We start from the raw sequence: 16,307 nt of genomic DNA on the forward strand, positions 1-16,307 counted from the left end.
TCTTGGTTTCCATCGAACTTCATGCTCTTTCCCTGATGGAGAGTTTTCTGTTGCTCAACAGTTAACTTCTCCCTGTTACCTTGTTTCGACATACTTGGGTGTAAACGAGAGAAATTCCACAAAGCTGAGACACTCCCAGATAAGAGGGAGGCCATTCCTGCCTTGATTTCTACCCAGCTGATGGGAATGTGAAGCAGTCTTCTGTAATCACTCGCAGAAAGCATAGGACAGGAATTAATGAGAACACTAGGATGGAACGCTGTTTTGCTTCATTGGGAGTTATTTGTTTATTTCTTTCCCTGGCTACTCCTTTAAAAAGTTCACTCTCATCAATGAAAACCTCTCTGAGGAGGCCCCGAGCTGGGAGGCAGCCAAGATCTGCCTCACTGAAAGGACATCAGGTCGCAGAAGCAAGCAGTGTATCCTGAGGACCTGGCTGCTGCCTCAGTGAGAAGGGACTGAGGATGCGGCTTTCTGATTTGGGCTGATGCATCATCCACCCAGCAGGAGGGATGGGGTAGGGACAAAGGGAAGCTTCTTCTGTGGTAGGTGCAGACTCTGAGGGCCTGGCAGTAATGGACAGCCCCCGAGAAGTGGTTGTTTGGAGAATTCTGCTGTGTGTAAACAGTAACCAGGGGACATTCCCACCCACACCTGGCTGACCTAAGGCGCTTTGGTAGTTAAGAACGAGAACCTGCCATGGACTTGGATAGCCAGGTTTGAATCCACCTCTACCACTTCTAGCTGTGCAGGTTCCAGAACTCCCCTAAGCTGTAAAGCAGGGGTAACAATGCTACTAACTTCACAGGTCTACGAGCCAGGGTCCCAGCAAGAAACAGTACACGCAAACTCACTCGCTTGCACAAACATTAATACAGAGGCTCTTCGGAAAAGTGTGGCTCCTGAAGAGGCAGGGCAGTACCTAGGAATAGAAACAGTGAGGCCCTGTGTGCTCCTCTAGGACCAAATTAGGGTGGGCAGGGTGATGGAGACAGAGATACCAGGTGGAGAGGCCTGACTAGGGCCCTGCTGGACCTGTGGACAAAGGTCAGAGTTCATGCATGCAGCCCACATCCACTTCTGCTGTCTCCCCCTCCCCCTTCTTCCAGCCTTTTGCTGATGCTCTTCCCTGGCTCCGCCTAACCAGACCTGAGGGCAAGGAGTCCATGGATGTACCTGTGTGTCGGTCAGCCTCCAGGGTGCAGACTAGGGTGGAGAGTGGAGCTGGAGGGGCAGTTGGAAGAGCCCAGCAGTGAGAGCTTTGTTAAGTTGAAGTTCAAGATTAGGAGTTGTCCCTGGAAGCTGCAGGACAGCTTCTGGCACAGTCAGGCACTCCAGAGGTGGCTGTTATTGCCATCACTATTGTTTCTACTGTTATTGTTACTGAAATGTCCTCCTGTGGCTGCTGCCGCCAGCTCAGGCTGTACCACACACCCATAGCGACCATGTCCCTTGGCCTCTAGCCCCATCCCCCCTCCCAGCACAGTTCTCTGTTTTGGCTTGAGCCAAATACTTCGAGGACCCCCCAGGCAAGCTATGGGGTGAAGCTAAACCATTGTCATTGTCACCCAGCATCATATCCTTTTTCCCCCATAGGGACCCTCCACTCCTGAGTCCTGGCCCTCCCAGGAGGACGCTTTGTCAGTGCTGCTGTGCCTCAAGGACCCGTGTCTGAAATGAAAGCCATGCCCTGGAACTGGACTTGCCTGCTGTCCCATCTCCTGATGGTAGGGATGGGCTCCTCCACTCTGCTCCCCCGGCAGCCACCCCCAGCCTCTCAGAAGCGGTCTTTTGTCACATTTCGTGGGGAGCCAGCGGAGACCTTCAACCACCTGGTGGTGGACAAGAGGACAGGGCACATTTACTTGGGGGCTGTCAACCGGATCTACAAGCTCTCCAGTGACCTGAAGGTCTTGGTGACCCACCAGACAGGGCCAGATGAGGACAACCCCAATTGTTACCCACCCCGCATTGTGCAGACGTGCAATGAGCCCCTGACCTCCACTAACAACGTGAACAAGATGCTTCTGATAGACTACAAGGAGAACAGGCTGATCGCCTGCGGGAGCCTCTACCAGGGCATCTGCAAGCTCCTGAGGCTGGAGGACCTCTTCAAGCTGGGGGAGCCTTTCCACAAGAAGGAGCACTACCTGTCGGGAGTCAACGAGAGCGGCTCTGTCTTTGGAGTGATCGTCTCCTACAGCAACCTGGACGACAAGCTCTTCATTGCTACGGCAGTGGATGGGAAGCCAGAGTACTTCCCCACCATCTCCAGCCGGAAGCTGACCAAGAACTCAGAGGCGGATGGCATGTTCGCTTATGTCTTCCATGACGAGTTTGTGGCCTCGATGATCAAGATCCCTTCGGACACCTTCACCGTCATCCCCGACTTCGATATCTACTATGTCTATGGCTTCAGCAGTGGCAACTTTGTCTACTTTCTGACCCTTCAGCCTGAGATGGTGTCTCCCCCAGGCTCCACCACAAAGGAACAGGTTTACACATCCAAGCTCGTGAGGCTTTGCAAGGAGGACACCGCCTTCAACTCCTACGTGGAGGTGCCCATTGGCTGTGAGCACAATGCAGTGGAGTACCGCTTGCTGCAGGCGGCCTACCTGTCCAAAGCCGGGGCCGTGCTTGCCCAGACCCTCAGAGTCCGTCCAGAGGACGACCTCCTCTTCGCTCTCTTCTCCAAGGGCCAGAAGCGGAAAATGAAGTCCCTGGATGAGTCAGCCCTATGCATCTTCATCTTGAAGCAGATCAATGACCGAATTAAGGAGCGGCTGCAGTCCTGCTACCGGGGTGAGGGCACGCTGGACCTGGCCTGGCTCAAGGTGAAGGACATCCCCTGCAGCAGCGCGGTGAGTCAGGGGAGGGCCGGCGGGCTGGGACCACACAGTGTGGGGGGAGGACCCTAGCCTGTGGCCTCTGAGGGCTGTGAGTCACCCATGCCATCTTGCAGACGGGACAAGTATATCCCATGTCTGGGTCTCATTGGACTCAGACCATCACCAGCTCAAACACGTGTGACTATGCAGCTGAGCTTATAAGAGTCAGAACCAGAGCTACAATGTAGATTTCCTATCGGGGCACTTTGTTGCTTAGAGGCTTGCTGGGTATAGGAGGCAGTGCTAGGAATAGGCGGGAATCGCGTCGATTACGTGTCCTGTGCACCAGGCATTGCTGGAGGCCAGTTAGCATGTGCCGTGGGCCTCTTACCAACCACACCTGGGAATCCCTTGCCTGAGAGCTTAGAATAAAACCATTACTGGGAGTAATGGAGTCGGTCATTCTGCATTGAGACAGATATGGAATTTCAGGAGACTTATGTTTTCAGTCCCCTGTATACCTTTACGAAATGGAGCCGTGAGAGCAGAAGAAGTAGGGTGAGAGTCTAGTGAACACAGAGGGGAAAAGCAGAACTTGCTCAGAAAAGTAGATATTTTTCCCTTGAATTTTATAAAATATATTTTATTGATTATGCTATTACAGTTCCACTTTTTTTCTGCCTTTTATTCCCCTCCACCCTGTACCCACGTCCCACCAGCATTTCCCCATCTTAGGTCATGTCCATGGGTCATACATATAAGTTCTTTGACTTCTACATTTCCCACACTACTTTTAACCTCCCCCTGCCTATTTTGTACCTACCATTTGTGCTTCTTATTCCCTGTACCTTTTCCCCCATTCTCTCCCCGCCCCCCGCCTCCCCACTGATAGTCCTCCATGTGATCTCTATTTCTGTGATTCTGTTCCTGTTCTAGTTTCTGCTTAGTTTGTTACGGTTTTTGTTTTAGGTTCCGTTGTTGATAGTTGTGAGTTTGTTGTCATTTTATTGTTCATATTAAGTGTCTTTCGTGTGCACCGCTCCACAGAAAGGACGTCACAAAGTCAGGAGGCAGCCAGGAGGAGTTCTGAGTGACAGGGATGCTGAAGGAAACGGGACAAAGGGTTGGTCTCAGTGGCTGTCCCAGGGCCTCTGGGCCCTGAGGTTCAGACTGGACCTCAGGCTGCTGCCTTGCTGGATGATCATAGGTGCAACTGGTGACCCAGCCTAACTCACTTGTGACCCAACACGACCAGCATCAGCCTTTCTGTGGCTTGGCTTCCGTTCGTCTTTACAATGGTCAACTTTTTCCAAATCATTCTTCAACTGACTTGGAAGGCTCAGCTCCTGATATCTCCTGTGCCCTATGTCCCTCTCCTTTTCCTTTTTATTGTCCAGTTGGAAAGTTAGGAACCTAGTTGGAGAAAAGCTATCCTGTAATCTTAAAGAGGAAGGGAAAACTCGCCCTTCAGATAGAAGGGTGCACTCGCATGGATGTGGTTCCTGACATCTAGTCAAACTTCGGTGGAATCCATATTAGGAAACGTATTTGGGTTGATTTAAAAAGTGTAAGTTTTTCTTCAGAAAGTATGACCACCTGTCACGCAGATTCCAGAGGGCGCCAGCACGCACCCCACCCAGCAAATGCTGAGGCCATTTCTCAGTCATTGGGGTTTGGGGTGGGGCTCGAGGAGAAGCAGGAGAAAGGAGGGACTCAGCAAAGTCTGTCTTCGGGGCCCTGACATTTAGGCTCAGTACACTTTCCAGTAGCAAGCTGTCCAGGTACCTGGGCTGAAACTAAAAGACACCCTTACTCATTGGAGGTCCTAGAAAGCCAGAAGACCCCTAGAGTCACAGAGGAAATGGGAGAGGTACTATGGGCCAAAAAAGGCAGGGGCAGTTGATGGTAACTGGAGGCCGGAGAATTGAAGGGACTCTCCTGTGTCTGCTGAGCCCTAGCAGGTAACACAGCCTTTGGGGCCTTTGGTTTGGGGCAGTAGCCGACCCACTCAGGAGAGCCTGTGAAACAGGCTTATGAACTTGGGGGGCCATGGACTGACCCCAGTGAAGGCGGTGAATGGCAGTGCAGGTGCTGTGCTGTGTGTAGGTGTATCACACACTCAGACGTTGTCCCCGCGAGATGCATGAGAATGTCAACGGCCCTTAGAGATCCTCCGGTGTAAACTTTTATTCTACAGCCCAGCCGAGTGAGTGAATTGTCCAAGGTCATACATATGAGTGGATGACAGACATAGCCTCGAGAATACCCCTTTTCCTCTCTTATCACCATATTTGCACACACAGTATGCACACACATGCACACACGTGCATGCATATACACAATAAATACCCTCATGAGCATGTACACATATAACCTAGGTTAGAAGATGGCAAGTCCATGCTGTGTGCTCACTAAGTAACTAGTTCTTTTGAGGTCAGAGAGGTTGGCTATTTTTTCTGTAGACACCTCTGTAGAGAACTTGCCCCAACCTGTCTTTTGGGGAGTAAAATCAGCTTTAGGGATCAGGCTCACTGCCCATGGGCAGAGTTTGTGCTCCCCCACCTTGCCCCTGCCACAGTACAGAAAGTCAAGTTCATCACGGATGTCTGCAGAGCCTTAGGTCCTAACGCCACACGATGGCCTTGTAGAGAACAGAGGGAAATAGCTTTGTAAGACAGGCTAATGCCGGGACTGGAGTAATGGAGGCAGATAACAAGCTTTTGATTTTGTTTTTCTTTTGGCTTTAATTAGCCCTTTCAAGTTAGAGGCAAGTTCAGGGCTGAGAGGAGAAAGGAGGAGGCTAGAAACTGCACACAGGGCCGGGGCTGTCTCTCCAGCCAGTCTGAAAGGCCACACCAGCTTTTAATGCACAGTATCAGTTTCCTTTGATTTGGCCAATCCTCGAGGTACTCTGCTCCGGAGCTCTCAGCTGCAATTCATTTGGCCTCCGCTCAGACCACACGGTTTCCCACGCCATCGGCCAGGCCAGGCTCCGGAGCATCCCCACCGAGGGATGCTTGTCGGAACACTGTTGGCAAACACAGCTTTTCTCCACCTTTCCCCATGGCTGCTGGTTCCATTTCATTCATGGTTGTTTTTTGTCGTGCTCCTGTTGTTCAAGTTCCCCAAGTTCCCCTGTTTATCCTGTGGTACTTCAGGCCTCTCTGGTCCCTTCCATTTCCTTGGAGCACATTCTTTCCCCTTAAATCACGCTTCCAAAACTCAGAGCCTGGAGCAGTGTTCGGCCTTAGTAAGGGCCCCTGACCCCCCGCTAAGTCCCGCTGCCCCTCTGACTGTGTTCAGGGACGATGGGGGAGGGGGAGAGAATACTTGTGTGACATGGCCTGCCCTGCCACAGGGCATCCCTCCAGCATTGTCCTGTGCCCAGGCCCAGAGAAGCCATGGACTGGCAGGCCGGAGCCTCAGCCTGCAGGCCCCCGAGAGCTCCCGTTTTTACTGCAGGTGCATCGGGGAAGTCTGGCTGAGCCCACGTCGCAGATGAGGGCCTGGCGCCAGCAGTAGCCTCCTCACGGGACTCTTACTAGGAGAGTCCATGCCTGTTGCCAAAGCAAATCCCTGAGTGGGTGCTGTGTGCAGAGGCTGGGGAAGCAGCCCTGTGTTTCCTGGTGCCTGTTCAGGGCAGGAGCAGCTTCTACCTTCGCCTCCAGACATTCTTCTCCTGTGTCCTGGGGGGGTTTTTAGCCTGATTGGAAAGGGTATCCAAGGGCAAATGGGGCAGCATCTGCAAGTGGCTCTCAGGATCTCAGGGGGGCACGGGCAGAGTGGGCATCCTAGAGGGGCCAGCCAGGGGCCCAGTGTGTCTTGGGATCCAGGGGACCACACGCCTAGCTGAGGCCTTTTGCTGATGATCATCCAGGGGAATGAGTGGTAATGAATTTCTTTGGAATGGCCTCTGCCTCTGGTCCCTTTGAAGGCTGCCGAGCACGTGACAGTTCGGGTGAGGAGCCCACACATAGCCAGTCACTTCTGTCATGTGCCAGGGCCTATGCAGGCCCAGGTGACAGCTCCCAGGCCTTTCTTGGGAGCCCCGACACCCTGGCCTGGAGGGGGCAGCCAGGCTGGAGAGCATGCTGCCGTGGGCCGAGGTTCTGGTGTTCTCGGGGCCCAGTGCTCTGGCACCCCAGAGCCCCCCAGGCAGGGCTGTCTATTTCCTCCTCAACCTTTTCTGGAGTAAACTCACAGAAAACCAGCCCTCTGTATCCGAATGTATTAATGAATGGATGAAACATTTATTAGGCCTTTGACAATGTACTCAAACCTGGTGAATGCCAAGAATCATGAAATGACATCGGTCTCCGGGAGCCCGAGAGTCTAGGAGTGAGACGCACCCAGGCAGGTCATTCTGGTCTGTGTGGTGGGAACAATGGCTGTGATCCTAGGGAGTGACAATCACTCATTCCACTCGAATCTCCCCTGAGTTTGGAACCAATTGGCAAGTGGACGTAGGAGTCAGGCCTTGTCAGCTCTAGTATGATAAGGCTAGTGATGCAAAAATCAGCTTCTAAGTCTCACCCTCGAGACTTGAACTTCCAGTGACTTTCCAACAGAAAACGTAGGCCCTTGGGGGCAGAGTCTCTCATCCAGAATCACGGCCCCAGGCCTGTCAAGCTCCAGTAGTGGGAGCAGAGGGGGGCAGCTTATGAGCAGCCTGACAGTCCCATCGTAGGCGTTCGTACGGGGCTTGACAGTCCACAGAGGGGTTCGTCCCCTCCCTTTCCTCTCGCCACGGTACTGTGGGGTAGCAGAAAGGGCAGCCGTCCTCTCCCGCTGAGGAAACGGAGGAGCAGAGAAGTCAAGTACTTCACTCAAGGTCACGTAATCAGCAGACTAGAACCTACTATACACCCTAATTCCCAGCCAGCTGCTTTTCCCACTAGTGTTCCTCAGTGGCATGCCAGTGGCATCTGGGACAGGACAATTCACTGGTCATCGCAGGACATTTACAAGCCTGGGCACTGGATCCTGAAGTGCCAAGGGGACTCCCCAAACACCACAAGAGCCAGAAAGACCCCTCACCTTTCTAACAGTGGAGGACCAGGGTTGGACCAAGGCCTATCCGACTTCACGGTCTACCTGCCAGCCCAGCCAGTCTCACATGGGTCACGGAGGCACAGGTGCTGGGCTTGTCATGTGTAACCCCAAGCTTCAGTCCATGGCCGGCAGTGAGGAGTGAAGGAGAGGAACCCCGTTCATGGGCACTGTCACTTTCACTCCTACATTTATTGTTTCCCAGGCACAGCAGCCCTGGCAGGAGGCCGGCTGACCCCCATCCCAGCCTGGACAGTCATTCAGGTTCATCTGGCGCCTGAGATTCTGACACGCCATGAGAGCGAGCATCCGGAACGGCCAGGCGGTCACTCCGGGCTCCGGGTGCTGGTCTCTGCCAGTCTGCTTGGGGTGTTTTCTTTTTGTGTCAGCAGGAAGGGCAGCTCCGAGTAGATGGGGTGTATCCTGTTGTTTATGGCGCTGGGCAAGGTTTCTCTTTCTGCTCAGCAACAGTCCTCTCGCAGAGCAGGGACTCCCCCTCTCACTGCCTCCTTTCCATCCCCACTCCGTGTGCCACACGCACACACGCGTGCGTATGCACACACTGCGGCACACTAAACGTGCACTCCCATTCCACTCTCCGGTCCCAAGGACAGCACACATCACCGAGCTCCTCTCTCAGCCCACTGACCCCAAACTCCTGACTTCTGGTTCAGCATTTGGAGGGGCGGGGGCAGCTGCCACATCACACTCTGAAGCTTCACAGAATCAAGTCTTCCCCTCTCTCCTCAATATGACTCCGTCCTAGGTATTCAGGTGAAACGCCTACCCGCCTCCCTCTTTGGCCAGCACGGTTTGCAGTGAAAGTCACATTCCAGCCCAGTACACATGGTGTTTTGGGATACAGGATGGTGGCCACGCCCTGGGTGGTGTGGCTGGTCCTAGTGAGAGAAAAGGCCTCGAGGTTGGCCTCCTGGGCTGGACTTATCTTCCCAGGATGCCACCCTGGAGCACACTGGGTCAGCAGGGAGAACATCAAGTCCCAGGAATCACATATGCAGAATTCACCGCTACCGAGTGTCCCCAGCACTGGGTTTACTGAGCGGAGGGTCAGGGGGCAGGGCCGTGCAATGAATGCTGCCTGCTCATGCCGAGACACCTGCCTCGTGAACCCTGGCGGGGAAGCGCGCACGCCTATGCACACACTCGCGTGTACATGGGCTCTCTCGGTCCCAGGTGCCAACTCATTTCCCATGGTGTCTCTTCTCCCCGTCACTTTGGCCCGCCTGCGGCTCTGTCTGCTGCGTCTCACTATCTCATGCACATACACACTCTGTGCACTGCCGTGTCTTCAGCGCCCTCTGTCTCCCTGTGATTTATGCTCCCACACACCCCACATTACACGGAGCAGCTACGACAGCGTGGTGTCTCTCTCATGTGCACACAGGCACATGCAAACACCCCACTCAGTGTGCGACAGCTGTCCCCAAATGGGCAGCCGAGCCGCTCGTTCCGTCAGCACACAGACCACCCGACTTCACAGTCCAGAATCGAATTTGGGGGCCTCCCCTTCGATCCCAGCCACCCTCACAGGGTGGCGTCGTGGCCTGGATACTGGCCTGGGAGCCCGGACCTTCGGGTTTGAGCCAGTCCCGACTCCTGAGACGTCCCTGGGCTGGTGGGCAGCTTCCCTTTTGTTTTGAATCATACATTTCATCATCAAGAAGGAGGTGATAAAATAATCTCCCCTTAGTAAAGTGTGCGGAGACCGCTATGGAAAGAGAAATCCACGGACATGCGTAAACAAGGACAGACACGGAGCACTTCATGTCTGCAGGACACTTGAACAGCGTCGTAGGCCCATCTGTGGATTCTCCTTTGGTTGTAATAACCCCGCGATGAGACAGAAAGAGACGCAATAATAACGCTGTGATTTCAAACTTCTGTTTCCCCCCCACTGTTATCTGGCTGAGAGCCATTTGGGCTGTGCCTCCCCCCGGGTGTTCTGTTTGGCGTCCCAGGCCCGGAATGCACCCGGTTGCCTCCCTTTCCGCCCCTCACATGTGATGAATGCTAGGCTAAGGGATTCGAAGGAGAGGATACATTTCGAGCCAGACTCTCCCTGCTGTTACCTTCAGGTGTCCCGCTGCTTTTGCGAGGCAGAAGGGAATGACTCCACACGGGCACAGAGCGCTTGCTTCTTCTCATTAACGAAGTTAGTGGAGAGAGAAAAGAAAGACAGCTAAGGGAATTCTCTCTTCAGACTCTCAATTTACATTTTTTTCCTAGTAGAAGGGCCCCACATGCTGTCCACGTGCGTGAGACGCGATCAGCAAGAGAAAAGAAAGGCCACATCTTTCCCTGGTCTTGGCGTCATTACTATGTCTCTGCCATTGTTCCAAAATATAATGGGATTTGTCCGGCTGATTTATCCTGCAGGCAGGCAACATCACCCAGACTCACACTCGGCCTGAGGAGCGAGAGGGGAAGATGCGTGGCAACTGGAGTGGGGCTAATAAAATTTATTCCCACTAACGAGGGAATGACCTACCCCGTAATTCAGCCTGGCGAGCGGGGCCAGTGGTTCCCAGCGCCCGCCAGCAAACACACAAACTTAATCACCATGGCACGCTCCACTCCAATTACAGCTCCAGTGGCCGCCGGGGTCGTCTGCAGAAGACCGGGAGGGGAGTCAGAACGTGGGCTTGATGGGCCGTGTGGGATTTCTTTGCCCTTCACAGGCAGCACCAGGGTGCTCTGAAGTTGAGATACGAAAGGAGAAAAGCAGCACCCAAATGGGTTTTACTTGGTACCATTCCCAACGCTGAGAAGCCTCCCCTGCGACTTCCCCTGGATCCAGGGTTGGCTCCTGGACTAGTTCCAGCCTGGTGGCCACCTGCAGAGCTGGGCTGGTAGAGCTGGGCTCCGATTCTCTCCCCTGGCTGGCCTACAGCACCAGCCATGGTGTCAGGGCCTTGCCTGCTCGTCAGAGGTGGGAATATGGGGCTCTCAGCCACTGATCTGATGCAGAGGAGAAGGTCATGGATCAAGCCCAGGGTTCTGAGTTGGATGGAGCTCCTTCCTGACTGCTGTGCTCTGCCGCTCCCGGGAGTGGCGCCTCTCCGTGGCCCGCTGGTGGTTGCAGGCAGGCCTGCAGAAAGCACTTAGTTCATGCCCCTCTCCTGGGAAAGCAGCTCAGATTAGTGGCATTTGGTTCCTATTAGAAGGGTAGCGTGTTACTGTGATGAGTAAAAGACCACTTAGATATCTGGTGGGATGGGACCACAGACAGTTTCAAAACACACTGAAATAGCAAAATGAGCATAAAAATAAGTGTCCCTTTGATCAGATCACATGCATTGTTCAATGGGTAGCTCACATTAATTCCTTGGAGGCGTGCTCAGAATCCATGTGCACACACACACACACACACACACACACATACACAAAGCTCCTCAAACACCATGACCGTCTCTATGTAGGTATCAGCCATTTTTGAGATGCTCAGAAACAAGGCACTTGGCTCTTGGGAACATGGGTGTAATTTGTTGGGTTGTTTTTCCAACCCTGAGGCGTTTTTCATGAAGCCTCTCCAAAAATGTGTTTGTCTAACTAGGTTATTGTGGCTGTGGCTTGCTGGCTTCCCCTCTCTTTGCGCACATTTATTTTCCTACAGGCTCATTGAAAAAGACACAATAAAGAATCCGGAGATAATGCATTAGTATCAAAGCAGACGCGGCCTCCTTCCCGTGTCCCTGGCTGTGCTCACAGTCGGGTGCAGGGCCAGCCTTCACCTGTTGCGGGTCTTCCCTGGCTCTCGAGAGAGTTCAACCTGGAGGGTCAGCATGGGCCCCCGGGCAGACCTTCGGGGAGGGGCGGGACTCACAGGAGGGAACAGGAAGTTTGTGCACAGCAGGAAAGCCTTTAGGGTGCTGTATAGCTTGATTGTATTTCCTTCTTCCTTGCAGAAACGAGCACTCAAGCACATGGGACTGTTTTATGGAGTAAGAGGCTTTCTGATGAGAGTAAACCCAGCCTGCTAGAGCCTCCTCCCCAAAATGTTTCTGCCCCTCTGAGGACTCTCTCCCACCTTGGAGGGCACAGAGTCACCGGTGGGCATCAGACCCCAGTGCGTTTATGAGCACCTAGGGGTCAGGGGTCATGTTTGAGGTATGGCCCCAGTAAGTGGGCGGTTTTTATCTTCCTGCACCACGGAGCTTCTCGGCCGGAGTCTGCGTGTGTGTAGACTTGAACTGCTGCGGCTCATCTGATCCGTGTCTCCCTTTAGACAGACACCCCACGTGTGCGATTCACCGATGCCCCGTTTCCAGTGGAGGTCTGCTGCGATCAGCTCCTCGGGGTGCGCGTGTGCGTGTGTGTGTATACCTGTAATTAATGATGGGAAGAAAGTGAGGTCTGCTGAGCATGAAGAATTCAAAGGCTTTCTCTTTCCCACGTCAGCAGTTGCCTCACGGGCTTCCCTCCTCTTCTCCTCACTTGTATTTCTTTTCAAAGCTTTAGCTCTCACTTTCCTTTGGGACCCACAGGCCGGGGGGAAGGAGGAAGCCCAGCTCTCCTGACCACCTAAGGGCCTCCTCTGGAAGGGAGAGTTAGTGGTGTCTCCCAGAGGTCACAGAAGGTCAGAGCGCTCACCTGGGGCGGCAGGAAAGGGAGGTGCCGGCCAGGACTCTTCTCTGAGCGGCCTCTGCTCCTGGGACTGTTTCCCCGGTGCTGGAATACGCTTCTTGGGGCCGCCCTTTTGCAATGCCAGCAGAATCCCCTTTGGAGATCTGTTGTTTTTTTCCCTCTGGACAGGGAAGTTGGGGTCCTGGTACCTATTTTCTGATAATTTGACTGGCCACAGGCTGGTGTTGGGGACATCATTTTACTCTGCAGGCCTCCATTTCCCCTTCTGGGAGATTCTAAGATCCTGAGTCATTTTCCTTCTCCACAATAATATGACGTGTGAGAGAATGTACTGTGCTTGACAGAGAACCCCGAAGTGCACCCAGGCAGCCCCGCTGCTTCCCCAGGCATTGGCGGCTGCGCCCTCTGTGCCCCCAGCACTGGGTTCATTACTGAAGCAGGGCATGTATGGCCTTGACCAATCATGGCCCAGGTCTGTGTCCCCCACTGGGAAAGGGGAGAAACTGAGATGTTTCATCTCGAAATTGTTGGGTCCTTACCCACTGGTTGGGGTTAGTAGAGCCTTCCTAATCACTTTAAAGCAAATTAACAAGTGGGGAACAGTTAATAGTATTGCCTTCCTTTAGTGCCTTGGTTTCCCTTCATAGAAACAGGAGTTTAATAGTGTAATAGACCAACAATTTGGTGGAAAGGGCCTAACTGAAGGCCCCACAGTGAGTGGGCTTGAGCCCATCTCTGATGCCCTTTTCCCTTGTCTAATGTGGCATCTTTGGGGGTAGATGGACTCTTATGAGGGTGCTCAGGGCTCTTGTGCATGGTACTAGAGGCTACTTTTGCATTCAAGGAGGGCAGGAGAACTGGCTTGCTCACAGATCAAAGGACTCCTCTCTGCTGGACCAGGAGCTGCCCACGAGCAATGGGAGGACCAAGTCTGACCTTGAATTTTCCATTACGGACTCAGAGACGGCTGCTGCTGGCCCAGAACAGTTGGCAGCTACCTCTTGGTTGGAGGAGTTGGCTGCATGGTCTATACCTCTTCTCTCACCTGGTTGGCCCCCTGTGGATTAGTTTGGGATATTTGTAAACAGTGATGCCTGGGGTTCAAGGGGCAGCCTGTGGCTGTGGGAGAGACCGTGCCCCAGAACTGAGCTAATTGGTCCACAGGGGCATGGGCCTGGTGACCCCTAACTCATTAGCACTGCGTTTGGACCACTGAGCTCTGGCCTACTTCTGACCTTTCCATAATAAGGACTCCGCGTGGGCTTCTGCAAAGGTGGGGCAACTATGGATGGGCTTGAACCACTCCACTTAGCAGGGGAGGGGCCATCAGGATCCAGCCCAGGGGCCATGCTAGCAGGGGTGAGGAGTGACTTCAGTGTCAGGTCCCCACCCCACCTCATCACCTGGGGCCTTCAGAATGGAGTGGCACAGTGTCAGAGTGATGGTGGTTACTTATGAGTGAGTCACGAGGGCCCGGGGTCGGGAGATGATGCAGAAGGGCTCCGGAGGAGATGTCTCCATGGTCCCCGAGGCCTGCCCCCTTCTGCAGCCCTTCCCCAAGAGTCTCTGCAGAGACCACCAGACACTCCAGGGGCTCCTGGGTGGCTGCTTCACAGCTCGGCCCTGCAGAGTGCCAGTCTCTCTGCAGAGTGGGAGTGATTTCCCTGTAATTGGTAGAGTAACCGTAACTGCTCTGTCATTTGTATGTAGCGACACGTAATTGCCCAGTAACCTTTGCCTCTTGGGCAAGGGAAGCATGAGAAGCTATTAGATCATAATTCGGAGTGTCAGTGCTGGCTCCCCAGGCCACCTGCACCCAATCCCTCAGGGAGGCCCTTGGGGCTGCCGTGGGCCACTCTGCACCCTGGTCCAGTGGGTCCTGCTCCAGAGAGGGGGTGCTGGTCATGTGTCATTCTCTCCCTGGCATGGTCTATGTGCCCTTCGCTCGGAAGGGACCTTCATGGTGACACAGGCCAGGGCATCTCAAACGTCGGCGGCAGTGGAGTCACCGGGAGGGTGTTAGATGCAGATCTCTGAGCTCCACCCCAGAGTTTCTGATCCAGTAGGTCCGAGAGGGGCCTGAGAATTTGCATTTCCAAGGAATGGGGCTGCACCTTCTGGATCTTAGGCCGTTCGTCTGCTCTGCCCCCCAGCCTCATTGATCCGACAGATCGTGGGATGCACCACCTATTTCATCTCGACAGCATTAGCTCCTTTCATCCCGACAACACCTTTCTGAGGCAGATGCCGTGAATTTCCCCAAAGACCCGGGATTCGTTGAGGTGGCCTGAACTGTCCAGGACAAACAGTAGGAAGCAGACGCATCCCCATAGCACTTAGGAAGCACCACATGTGGTGCCGCTTGCACCAAATCCGTTCGTCCTGACAGCGGTGTGTCCTGTTGGTACTGTCCTCCTCCTACCCACGCGAAACTGAGGCACAGACAGCTTAACACTACCTTACCCGAGGCCCCGCAGCAGTGAGCGGTGCAGCTGGGATTCAACCCCAGGCATTCTGGCTCACATTCCAAAGTGCCAGGCGCTGTGCAACTTAGGCTTTTATTTAGTCGTCCATTCATCCATCCATTTCACACATACGTCCTAACGTACTATGAGCCTGGAACTGGGCTAAAGGCACAAAGATGCACAAAACATAGGAGACCATGGTCCCTGGAATCCAGTGGGTCATCGGTCCTAATTTATAACCCCTGTATCCCGTGAGGACACCTGCGGAACGCAGGTTTGGTATCCTGATCGGGGTAGAGGGGCCATGAGCGGCATGGCCCTGTCTGAGACTTCAGTATCTGTTCACGGGGCTGCCCACACAGGCACCACATGTATTTCCATGTAACAGACCCTGCTTCTCTCTCGGCTGAGGATGAAGTTGCTCTCTAATAAGCAAACATTATAATGGTGGCCACAGCTCATTCCTGGGTATTTGTGGCGTGGTGAGAGGAAGGGCTGTAACCTCGGTCTGCAGATGAGGCTGGGCTCCTGATTATAACCTCGGTGGGTCCCTTCCTGGCTCCTCTGGCTGCTGCTCTGATCTTGCTGTTAATGGGGCCCAGGGGAGGGCTCAGCCAGGGCCAGAGTCCTTCCCCACCGCCCGGAGTGCTCAGGATTCCATGCCAGCCGCACCTGTCCAAGGCCTTCTTCAATTTGCCTTCCCTTCCAGAGCCCACATGACCCTGGCCCCTGCTCCCTGCACCTTGGCCCCTGCGTGTCTGTGGGCCCTGCGGACACTCTGCCTTCTCCGCCCGGAGCTGTAGGTACCCTGCGGCTGCAGCTGCACTCACCCCCGGCAGGCGTGCTCCTGGAGACCTGTGCTCTGGGCAGGAGGCAGGGGCGGGCCCCTTCCAGCAGCCACCCTGCCCCTGTCCCAGGCAGGATTTCCACGGGAAAAATTAACGTGGAACATCACCTTACATTGATGAACTGCTTTCTTGTTTATCACGTGTCTTCATACCCCTTATCTCACCTCGACCTCACAACGTCCTTTCCTTGCTATGTTAGAGGCAAGGAAATTGGGGCCCAGAGAACGAGTGAGGCCTGCGCCAAGCTGTCTAGCTGAGAAGAGGCTGAGCTGCTCTGTGAACCCCGATCCTGTGTTTTTCCCACTACTTCAGGGCTCAAAATCCCTCCCCAGCTCCCCAGCTCTGAGGAAACAAAGAGTGAGGCCCCCTCAGGCCACAGCTAGGGCCCCCCCCCATCCACGCTCACCTGGGCTGGGCCTGGTCAGAGGCCCTGATCGAATCTTCACCCCCTGGGGGGCAGCGTGGGGAGAAAGCCATCATTGTCCCTGGAAAGCAGTCACCTTGGTCAAGGC

General features: G+C 54.2%; 1 protein-coding gene across 3 annotated transcripts in view; it reads left to right on the top strand.

Annotated features, from left to right (window-relative positions):
• Window positions 1-16,307, top strand: part of PLXNA4 (plexin A4) — a 440,676-nt gene that overhangs the window by 98,168 nt on the left and 326,201 nt on the right. For all 3 annotated transcript variants that reach the window (XM_053657100.1, XM_037165822.2, XM_053657101.1), the window contains exon 2: window positions 1,597-2,861. In XM_053657100.1, coding sequence (XP_053513075.1) covers window positions 1,677-2,861 — 1,185 coding nt within the window. In that variant the 5' untranslated portion in view covers window positions 1,597-1,676. The remainder of the gene's footprint in view (window positions 1-1,596; window positions 2,862-16,307) is intronic.

The sequence above is a fragment of the Artibeus jamaicensis genome, unplaced genomic scaffold (assembly GCF_021234435.1).
Source record: "Artibeus jamaicensis isolate MK-2021 breed Jamaican fruit bat unplaced genomic scaffold, CSHL_Jam_final scaffold_3307, whole genome shotgun sequence".
In the NCBI taxonomy this organism is placed as follows: domain Eukaryota; kingdom Metazoa; phylum Chordata; class Mammalia; order Chiroptera; family Phyllostomidae; genus Artibeus; species Artibeus jamaicensis.